Source organism: Ornithodoros turicata, chromosome 8 (assembly GCF_037126465.1).
Source record: "Ornithodoros turicata isolate Travis chromosome 8, ASM3712646v1, whole genome shotgun sequence".
NCBI lineage: Eukaryota > Metazoa > Arthropoda > Arachnida > Ixodida > Argasidae > Ornithodoros > Ornithodoros turicata.
The window spans coordinates 21,699,177-21,711,101 of NC_088208.1; the positions used below are offsets into that span (position 1 = coordinate 21,699,177).

General features: G+C 43.9%; 1 protein-coding gene across 2 annotated transcripts in view; it reads right to left on the bottom strand.

The window, feature by feature from the left end:
* The window catches only part of LOC135366676 (serine/threonine-protein kinase mig-15-like), a 52,932-nt gene extending 45,624 nt beyond the window's left edge, over nucleotides 1-7,308 (bottom strand). For both annotated transcript variants that reach the window (XM_064599487.1, XM_064599486.1), the window contains exons 1-2: nucleotides 6,988-7,308; nucleotides 5,850-5,915 (exon numbers count right to left, since the gene is read on the bottom strand). In XM_064599487.1, coding sequence (XP_064455557.1) covers nucleotides 5,850-5,915; nucleotides 6,988-7,050 — 129 coding nt within the window. In that variant the 5' untranslated portion in view covers nucleotides 7,051-7,308. The remainder of the gene's footprint in view (nucleotides 1-5,849; nucleotides 5,916-6,987) is intronic.
* Between the last annotated feature and the right edge of the window lie 4,617 nt (nucleotides 7,309-11,925).

Consider the following 11,925-nt stretch of genomic DNA (forward strand, 5'->3'; position numbering starts at 1 on the left):
TCAGGTGCGATAACGGCAGTATTCTGTGCAATGGTTGGCGTTCAGTTTGTTATGTGGCGAAGAAACCTTCCTTCGGTTTCACGGTGAAGCAAGCATGGGTTACCTGGTTGGGTGTGGGACCGAGATAAAGGAGAAAGAGAACTCTTTTCAGATATGAGGCATTGAGAAAGTTTTGAATCGGTGGCTTGATTATTTGGCAGAACAGAAACCGGAAGCTGCATTGACAATCAGTTGCTCTGGCTGTAAAATTCTGTTCTAAAAAATAATTGCTTCCGAATTTAATTGAAATATTTTCACAGTGACTCTAAGAACCAAAACAAAGCACGAGACAATGTTTATTTAGCTTTTGGTTTCGGTTAGGTATATCGCTTTACGAAATGGCGATTCGATGTCAAAGTTTCTGAGTAGCAGACGAACATTATGCCTCCACTGTTCCCGTGTATACCTACGGGCAACACCGTCACAGAATATTCAAGCAAAAAAAAAAAAAAAAGACTTCTCAAGGGGTAGTTTCAGGCACTGAAACTTTCAGACGACACCGACAACACAGTCTGCGACCGTTTGCAGACGACAGTCTGTAGCCTTCCCTGTCGTCTGCTACAGAATATGTTGTGGACGCGGCAGCTGAAATGTATGTAGCACGACGTTTTTCGAAACTTCCGCTGGAGTTTTCTAGAGAAAGCCGTTCGTTTGAATACACGGTGTCGCTCGTAACCGGGAGAAAACATACACACAAAAAAGGCAAAACAAGCTCGTGATGTATCGTGGGTCGCGTGCACACTGAGGGGGAGTCTTCTTAGACAATGGAAAGCGAGACACAGCCATAACAGAAGATGACGCACGCGCGAACAACTCGGATTACACAGTTCCTCTTTCCCGTTTGAGTGCGAATGACCTCGCTCAAGAAAGGCGTCCGAAGTCATTTCTCTTCCTTCACGAATGGAATTTGTAGACTATACGAATGAATTTCAAAGAGTCCGGAAGGAACTCTTTGATCCAAACACACTGGAAGACCGTGAGGACAACCGAACCGAAACGAAGATGTGACAAAGCACTTTTTCCACGCTAATCTGCAACATGAAAGTGTGCTGACGACTTTTCGATCGCCAATGTATGATTTGGAGTTTGAGCTTCGATAACTCCTCTAGTGGAAGTTATTTCTTTGAGAAGCAGCCACCAGTCTGATCATAATCGGACATGAATCTTGCGTGGTTTCTATAATCAGACCGCAGTTTACACATTTTCTCAGCTTTCTTTCTTTGTACAATTTGCATCCTTCGGTCCTTATTTTGCTGCTCCCGGAGTTCTATTTCTTCCTTTCAGCTATGACACTGAATAGGTGTAATGTAATAACGGTGAATATTTCAAATGACAAAGCGCAGATTAATGCATGAAAATCTAATGTAATTCCTTCCTCTTTTCGTTAAAAACAAAAAACAAACATATTACGTATGCAAGAAATGGGTATCTTCTAGACAGGCATTAGACGCTAGACAGGAAGACATCAGTTCATTAGCATTACTTGTGTAGGATTATACTTGTAATCATTTCGTACTTTACGTGTACAGTGAACCCTCGTTATTATGACCATGGTCGTTCCCGAAAATTTTGGTCATAATGCGGAATTGTCATATTAACGGGGGGGGGGGTGGATTTGCAGAGGTTTCACTGCATTGTTTCCCAGGAGTATGGTCGTAAAGCGCGTATGTCAGATTAACGGGGGTCATATTAACGAGTGCTCACTGTATACACATACACACAAAGGAAAACTGCTGTACACGCAGTAAAACGCTGTATATTTAGAGCTACGTTAGCGTCGAGGAATACTAAAAACACGGGGGGGGGGGTGCTCAGGAGTTCAACGCCCCCAAATCATACACTCGATAGTGCATTTGGGAGAGGGAAACCAGGGATGAACCCCTCCTCCTCCGTATAAAGTTCCATGTAAACATCCATCTCAAAACATGTACTCTTCTGGCTACGTTGCTGCTTGGAACACCAGAAAAGTACGCGTGGCATACAATACGTACGCCCAGGTTATTAATGCTTAAATGAGAGACAACAGAAAAAAAACACGACAACGTGAAATCATCCGACCAACCGCGAAGACCCGTTACGCCTTCTCGCCATCGCAGCACTTTATAGTGTCACCCTCATTACGCGATCCTTCTTTTATGTCAGAAACAGGCGCCCTTCTTCCTCTAACAGGAACTACCGAACCAGTCAATGCGCCAGACAAGCCCAAACAACGATCAGCCCACGCATACACACACAGGCATGCTCCGCTCCTGCCTGCCTGCCTCACCGGAGTTCATTGCCAGTTCAGGGACGTTCGCCCGGTTGGCCGGTCGTTGTAATCTTGACGGATCGCTCCAATCGAGAGCGACAGCCATCGCTGCACCTCTTCCCCCCCAAGTATTGCGCGATGAATCACCGATACCAAGAGCGAAGAGGATGTTTCGCACGATTCGAAATGCATTGCCCCTGCCGAGTTCCGCGAAACCTGCGAAGCCTACGAGCTTTTCGGAAGCGGTTCATTAGCAGACGACGAAGCTGGCTACGCGGGAACCAAAAATGGTGCCTCGGAATTTCCAAGTGGCGATGCACAAAGTGGTCAACACACCATTAAGCTTTGTTCCGCGAACAGCTCAGAAACTATGGTTTCACCGAAAATTGTGTGTTTCATGAAAGTTTTGTGATACGGGATGGTGCAGTACACGATCTTATAAAAAATGCACATTTGTTAGTCTTCTGCTTTGCCATCTTCGCCCAACTGTAGGTAATTAATAACACGTAACCCTACTACTGTAATTCAATGCATTCCTTTTAATCACTTCTAGAATTACTTGCAACATTTTGTAAACTTAATTACTGTTGCAAAGAAAAAAAAATTATATATATAATGCACTTGAGCTACTCTTGGAATTATTTGCATTCAATTTTGGATTAGAGTTCATTTTAAATTTTTTGCAGAAGTTAAAAAAAGTAAATTTTCACGATTTTATTCTGGCACTTTTACGGCGTTTACCAACTTTCTGTGACGCGTTTGCAGCCTCAGTTCAGGCATTTAATGTTTCTGCTAAGCATAGATTTCAAGACATCCTACTGCACTGGCAATTTCATTTGTCCTTTCAATGAATATTTACATATTTCTACTGCATTCCTCAGAAGATAAGAATAAAGTGATACATCAAAATCGTGCATTGAAACAAATGTAACTTGGCATAACTCAATCACTTTTCAGAGTAACCGCAATGGTAATCAAGCTAAAATTATGATTTTGAAATTGCAACTAATTTAATTACTCTCATGAGAATGTAGTTGTAATTATAATTCAATTACTTCTGACAACTAATTTCTACGGGCCCAAAGCTAACACTGCCGGTGAAGTTGGATAGAAGATGGATGAGCTTCCCTCTAAAATCCATTCTTAAAAAAAAAAAAAATCAGGTATAGCAACTTTGCCTCCAACATCGCAACCATAACTGTTCCCATCAAACATTACTGTTTAATGACTCCTTGCTATCAATCGCATAGCTTTTTTTTTGGCATTTTCCCGCTTGCATACATTTCCAGAGTTTTGTAGGGTATGTGCCTATTTTGCCCCTTTTCTGTCTTTATGTCTCTAAACCCACTTCTGTGTAACATCCTCCCCAGAGACGTTTGTGAGTAACCAAATTTATTTATTAATGCATCAAAGTTTGTAATAATATAGAACATCAGTAATTTTATCATAAGGTAAGGAAGTTGCAAACTCTGATAAGGTTTTGCAAATGCTGAATTAAACCTAATTACATCAGCTATGCAACTGCAACCCTTAAGGGTGCAAAAAGTAAACCAGAGCCAAGTAATCATAGTTTTGAGTACAGGGTCTTACCCTATAAAGTGTGCATCTGTTGAATGAATCACTTTACATGGTGCATTTTTGCAGTCAGGTTAACGGCTTGGTTTGACAAAACGGTCGTGACTGAAGTGCTTTCTGTGCCCCTTTAACGGCTACCTTATTTGTGTTGAATGCATAATTTGCGGCACTTTACAGATCTGTTAATTCGCCATAATACACGAGGAGAAATTCACAGTCTACCCATATCTTCCTTCGATTGTTGTAGGCGTTTGGAAGGTCTCACTCCCACATCAGAAATTAGGCAGAAATATGTGGAAAGCCCCCATATCTGTGTTACAAAGTGAATTTGGAAACAAAGAGCAACACATAACAGAGAAAGCCGGAACAACAGCTGACTAACAACCACAGTGTAAGAACCGTAGTTGTTACCGAGGATGGTTTAAGAACTGGTCAACGCCACGCTAACCTTAATGCTTGCCTCGAAACTAGCCTCTCCCTAGTTTCTCCTCAAACTACTGGATGAACCGGAACATAGGTTCAGGTCTCCCCCCACCCCCCAAAAAATATATATATATGGGTGTGAAAAACCACCCTTGCCTGATATGATAGTAAAAAAAAAAAAAATCAGGACTGAGCAAGCCAGTCTTCCCCCATTGACAGGCTGTATAAGAAGAGGGCAGTTTTTCAAGCTCAGCTAAAAATAAAAAATAAAAAACTCAACCCATATTTCGGTCTGTACAGTACTTACTTTTAGAGCTGCATATTTCTTGCAGCAATTGGGACCTTTCTCTCATCATGTGCTGCCAACCGGCATTCGATACCGGTCTACCGATACAGCTGTCGCAGTTCAGAAGAAATAGGTATTTGAAAATAATGGAGCTATCACTCACTATTAAAAATCAAACGCATGGCACGTCAACGGTTATAATGTTTTTCGAAAGCCTCTGTGTGGCATCCATGGCTGAGGAATTTGAAAGGTAGAAGGAAAGTTGTCTAAGCGCAGTACTTATTTTTGCCCTTATGGTCCTCGCGGCACTTGCCCTAAATAATTTTCCTGGGACAACAAAAATTCTGGCATGTACAGACAGATAGGTAGATGACAGAATTTTATTTTTCATCCATTCATGACGAGGGATAGCACGAGGAAAAGGCAATTTTTTTTTTTTTGACAGCTTGACAAATGGGACAAGCTTTCTGGCACAAACTTTGTGCAACAGGCATGACACATACACGTTCGCTTTGTAGTAGCACAGAATTTGAAATAACACTTGTTGGACTTGTTTGTTTGTTTGTTTTGGTTTAGGTTAAGAGTGGTCATGCTTTCACCAAACTCTGAAAGCAAATAAGTTACTCATACTATATAGCTTATAGAGTTAGCATAGTCACTTTTTTGTTTATAAACTGTAACCCGGCTACATTTTAAAGTAACCTTTACCAAGAATGCTCAGGGCATAATACAAAGCATGTTACACATACACTTCACGAAAGAAAAATTGATTTTATGCAATATCAACTAGACCCGTGTTCTACCCCCAGCAAATGCATGTCATAACTTATACTCAAGGCCAACTCCTGCCATGTACGGTCTACGTGGGAGAAAAGAGATAAAGAAAAAAAAAAGAAAAAAAAAGTGGGGGACAGCTGGCAGGAAGCGAGAGCTGCACCAGCACTGGTCTGTAACGCTACCGAGAAAGAAAGCTGCACACACGTCATATAGTGGCAGAACTCAGTCAGAGGTCACCGTCCGGTGTATGTGTGAAACAAGCGCCCCTAGGAACTCCCCAAACCGCATCACTCAATGCGGATGTCATCAGCAGCCGCTCATACGCTGCAGAACCATCTCGAACAACATTTGGAGGTCAACACTTCTGAACTTGTACAGTCAAGAAGTATTTGTAAGCTACGTCAGTGTACAACACTCACCAACACAAATAGATGTGCAAAAGGCTTGCAAGTTGTTCATGGAACGTAAATCAAATGCAACCCTGTATCGAGAGAAACATACCTTGTACACCTGTCCGTATGTGCCATTGCCGACGACTTCAATGAGCTCAAATATTCCAGCTGGATCCTAGATAAAAAAAAAAGGTAGAATGTGTCAAAATCCCTTCAGAAACAATACCAGCCTTACAACACAATTTCAGCACATGATGCGCTCTCTCAAAATAGCTCACGAGAGCCAAGAATGCTTTTGGGATGCTCACGTCACATTCTAAAACCGAATCGATGTTTGTCATAACACACAAAATCTGTCCGACTGCAGTTCACAGAGAGTGAAGGGAAAGACAAAAAAAATCGGCCTCGTTTTCTGTTAGATAACTTCGTTGCACGTTCTCTGACGCACCCCGTATGAGGATATCGGGTTACATAACAACGAAGGGAGCCAGGAATCTACAGTGAACTCTGATATGTTGACAACGCGTAAAAAAAAAAAAAAAAAGAACACCCGCCCCACCTGAGGAAATATGAACAAGAGTAACGTGATAAGAGCTAACACAGCCAGGAAACGAAGCACACGGGTACTTCCTGGCCGGGGCAAGCTCGCATAGTACCGGGAATTGTGTTTTGCCACAAGAACAAGGTCCCCTTAACAACTTCACTAGTCTGCTTGCAAAAATGCCCAAGCACTCCCAACAAGCAACAACACATACACGAGACACGGGTTAATCGGCTGTCACTTTTGTATGCGCTGTTTACTACACCGAGACAACAAAGGTTGACTGCAGCTCAGACGGTGTTAGTGTCCGACAAAGGTGGGCTGGAACATCAATCGCCTCACTATCTGGACGGGACATTGCTATATCTTCGAATCTGTTAATACCGGTTGTCGAACTGCCATATCGCTGGCTAGTTAGGCCTAGAAACAAGGGTCGTTCCAGCGTTTATCGGCGACAGAAGGCATCACACGAAGAAAGAACCACCGTGACATTATAGCGAGAAAGAAACGGCACTCCGACGTCGCTCATCTGTGCTTTTATTATGGAGAATCGGCGAGCAGTGAAGTCGGTTTCCGAACACCCCCCAGACAGGCGCACCCACGACATCGGATACACATTGTAATAGCAGTATTTTCCGCCTGCCCGTGAGCAATCGGTGCAGGAATCGTAAAGGGTAGAAGTGCATCGAGGTGCACGTTTTCAAACCTTTAAACTGTTAAGGTCGATGTCGTCCAAGCTACAATTGACACTGGGCTGTGTGAGCGCCATGATGAACGCTGCTCAGGGGGTAAAAAACCCTCCCCAGCTGAAGTGTAGCTCCTCGATATCTCGCAGAAATTCACCAAGATGGGCGTTGGTTTCACATGCACAAAACGCTTCCACGGTGAAATGTCACATCGGTATCCAAAAGTAGTAGAATCCAGGCACTAAACACAAGTACGCTACTTGGATTTCATCTTCACGCTGCCTTTATCACACACACGACTCAACAACTCTGCCCAATCCGTCAGGCCTCTGAAAGCAGTCGGAAAACGGTCGGAGGAGGCGACACTGACGCCATCTGCCCTGAGTGAACCGAAGTAACGCTCCAACCGAAACCAAAATCGAAACGTACGTGCTTTGTGTGCAGTTCTGCGGACACAATTACAATGTAAATTTATTATATATTTATGCAAGGGAGTTCACAGCAAAAGTTTCATTTGCGTCGAAAACAAAATAGTTTCGTTTCTAATCTGTTTTGCAGTGATTGTCGGTCGCCGAAGAAACCGCAGACGAAGCTGTATTGGGTAAATATAGATCTCCACCGAAGCAACGTCGCCGTGACGTAATCATGACGTTGTCAGACGTAGCGAAACCGAAACAGCGCGGGCGGAGAACACCGTCGTTTCACAAAGCCATATTCCTTCGCGAAGGTCACGAGGGGCTTCTTTGTATTAGTGGTACACACAAATGTGGTCACGTTTTTAGTCGCTTTCGTGTCTTCATTCGCGTTCCCAGTCCACCACACAAAAGAAAAGAAGGCTTCACCCCAAGAGTTGCATCGTCTGAAAGTCAATGTCATATCATGTGCGGAGTGTGGTTTGTTATTACGACTTACTTCGCGTTTGTTTTGTATAGAGAGACCACGTGCAGTCCGAGAGAAACTCGTGCCCTTCAGGCTGCAGAACATGGAAGAGCCATCTTTAGAAAGGGCTACAGAAAAGATAGGGCCGATAAAGCTACCAGTACGATGGAGCAGAACAAGGCAGAACTGATATGTAAAGAATTGCAAAAAAAAAAAAAAAAAAAACTTACAATATGAGAAACCACATTTAAACGTGGCTTCCTTGTGACTGATCGATTTTTTGCTATAGTAGTTTCCACTCTACCAAGTTGGCGGCGCTTTTGTACCATCTGACGTCATTTGTTTGTAAGCAGGGATAGGTCTATTCATCACGTTAGTTTTCATTAGGAAAGCAAAAAATGCGTCGCAATTCGAAAGTTGTCTATCAGAACTTGTCTGCCGCAGAAATTGCCGTTGTCCTCTTCTTTGGGTACATATATCTAATAGACCTCCCCCTGTTTGTAAACAGATGACGCAATCGTGTTCGACAGTGCCACCAATTTGGTAGAGTTGGACTACGATCGAAGCTAGGGGCGAGCAAGGTCGCGACCAAAAGCCACGGTCTTGAGGGGATTACGATGGTCCCTGAAAGGGAGGCGACCTTCGGTCCTACTTTTCTTTCGGTAGGAGGCAGCGAACAAGTGCCCATTCGTGGAACCCAGCCCTCCCCTTCCGATTTGTTTCGGTTTCAGTCTGTCTACCAACGTCATGATGAAGCTTCTGGGGTAGAGTCTTATTCACGAAGATCGCTGACAGAGCTAGTGTAACGGTTACTCTTGTATTACAACAAAGGCGAAAATATTCGCAGTGTAGAAAAAGTGGGAACCACGTATGTATCCCGAAAAGTAACTGTTTCTTGAATAGGATTTACACGCAAATTATATTTGAGTTCCAGTTAGCGAAGGGCAGTACTACTTGAAGTACTAAGTATTATTTTCAGTATACTTCTGAGCTCTAGTACTTTTGGTACTTCTTTTTTGGTACTTCTCCGTAAAGTATTCAATTACCCAACCGCGGTGCAGATAAAAGTTGGTACATACTAAAAATACCTAATTTGTGCCTCCAAGTGACATTTATCAAGAAAATGCTTTGTTGGCGGACTTGAAATGTTGACAAGTTATTATAAGAACTCATACTTTCATGGCATATTATACAGTTAAAAGTTGTAAAGACATACACAGGTTATGGCACCGCGATAGGCAGCAAGTTTGTCTATTTGATTCTCCAAATACATGATTCTAGTGCTTTTCGACATTGTTTCTGACATTGTCATTGAGTAATAATTTAATTTTATGATGTATGATTTAAGCAAAAAGAGAGACCGAAAGACACACTTGACAACAAAACCAAAGACAACGAAGCCATATATAATAAATGAAGTTTTGAATTGTGTTCTAAATTCCTTGTTGTTCAAATGTGTGATACTTCAGAAAGCCCCAAGAAGTGCTCAGAGATATGTCGTCCCCGATGCTTTGTGCTTTTGTTTTGTCTGAAATCTAACCTCCTTGTACAGTGTGCAACACTGTGCATTAGGCAGAGGGAGCAGCAGAGAGTTTCCCCTAACACCTTCCCCGCACAACCTTAACCCCCCTCAATCAGAGAGAGAGAGAGAGAGAGAGAAACAACAACAATCTTACAGAACTCCTAAAATTTCCTGATATTAATTTATTTTCTACGGAGATACACTACAGTAGCCATCTGCAAGAGACATAACGAGCCTTACGGAATCCTAACCCCCGCTCCCCTAAGATGAAATCCCTCGTCAAATCCCTGGGGGCAGGTCAGGATATACTGTGCAAAATCGGAACACAGCTGATTGCCTATGTGCATGTGAATGCAAATTCTGCCATCTGATTCAATTCCGTTTACAGCAGGGTTACACAGCGTTTGCCAAAAAATGCTTGCCAATGTCTCGCAAAAATAAAATAAAATAAAAATCTAACACGTAGGTGCAAGGCTGCGAAACACAAAGTGATTCAAACTAAATTGGCAATGCACTTTGTGAGTACTTTAGGTACATTTGGAATGTAGTACTTTGCACCGTATTGAAAGTATTAATGACGACCGGCACTTGGGTACTTTACTTGAGGTATATTTGGAATGTGGTACTTTGCACTGTACTTAAAGTATTAATGATGCCCGGCACTTGGTAGGGGACTTTACTTCAAGTACAATTTTGAGGTACTTTGCCCACCGCTGGTTACAGTTTGTGAGAAAATTCCCAGACTCTGGGCGGAGACCGCCCGTTCATCAACACCACCTAAATACAGAAAGCCTGCGCGTTCGTCGACGTGATGTAATGATTAAGAGTCAGCCAATCAGCATCGTTTTTCAATGGGTATAGCCATTCACGAACGTGCTTTCAGCGGTCGTGGCCATGGAGAAGAACCACCGTCGTCTGCGAGTTGTTATTGAACGTCCCGCGTACTAAATAAGAAAAACTTTGAAATAAATTAAACACAAAACGGCCTCAATCTTTCTCAAAACTGATTTTCTGGAAAGCGTCTTGCACTTTTGCATATTTAGGTCTGCAGGTTCTAGGTGAGCTGCTATCATTCGCGAGTCCTTGAATTCGCAGAACGGTGAATCGCAGTACCAGACGAATTCTGACTATACATATATGTTTACGCAGCGAAGGACGAGGAGGAGGCAATGCGCAGGCTTTCTCTGTCTAGAGGTTTTGGCCTGTTCCGTCGCCGAAGGGAAGATGTGAGAACAGCAATAGTGAATAAAACAACGAGGTTTATTTATTTGGGCTCCAACAAACGGTTCTTGCCCCGTTGCTGGAGCACCCACCGCCAGTTCCAGAAAAACAAAAACAAAAAGAAGCGTCACTAGAGACGGTGGCGGTGGTGGTAGGGGTGCTAATGAAAGAGCTCACCGTTGACCTCACATATAGGTGGGGCAGCCCCACGACTAACACTCAGGAGGAATCTGAGTCTTGGGCCGACTTCTAGGGAAACTGTGCCGATATATGTCTGACAGCGTCCGAGGAAAGCCCAGGAGAAACCAGAGACAGCACAGCCGACACCGGAATTCAGACCCGGGTACGTCCCAGACTCGGCGTGACATGGAAAGCGCTACGCTAGACTATAGGCTACAGCTCTAGATACAGTGGGCTCTGGAAAGCGCACTTGCCCAACATGCAGTGGAGCCAATAGAGGAACATTCGAACAGGACATGGGAAACAACGGGGTTATCTTGTATATCGGAGCCAGTGCGAGCGGGGCTTCCGGACCGCGCCTCACAAGCACAACGCTTCCTCACACCACACTGCAAGAATATAGTTGTGCCCTCGCCCTAGCCCTAGCAAGGAAGAGCAGGCACTCATTGCTATGTCTCCTTTTTGTCCATTTATTGGGCCTCATCAGGTGTACAGCTTCGATTACGTTTTCGGTCCTATACGTTGCCCATTTATATTTACTATGAGGACGAGTTGCATTTCGTCCTGACAAACGTTTGACACTTACGGGGGTATCATTGCGCGATGCAGTACATATTTGAGGGTGTGCAATAGCCTCCCGACCCGTAGCATTTCTTGTTGGCGGATTATCCAGACTCGATGTCTTTTACGACAATATTTACGACCTTCGACATTCACCTCTCATTCGAGGGGACGGGGGACACGACTTTCCTCGTCGGTGGTTGTGTACAGTGGGCACACTAGTGCCGCTGCAATAACGTCAGACCTTTAAAAACGGACCGGAGTTGTCGCCCTTGAGAGGACGAGGCTGGGACGGCCATTTTTATCGTGAACACCACGCAGCAGGTCGATCACTAGCGATGACGGAACATGTCATAACGGGCTGGCGTCCATGAGTAGGAGGAACTGGCCTTTTACCTTTCCTTTTCTTTTTTGTGAATAAATCCCCCCCCCTTTTCAGGAGTCCTGGAACGACTCCAAGAAACGTGGCAACCGGAGGGCGCCGGTTGTCCTGGTCGCGGTAGTCGTTATGGTAGACCTCCCTCGCAGAGGAATGCTATACCTGCGGGAAAGAAAAGTGAATACGGCGAAAAGGAAGCCCCTGACGCTGATCTCA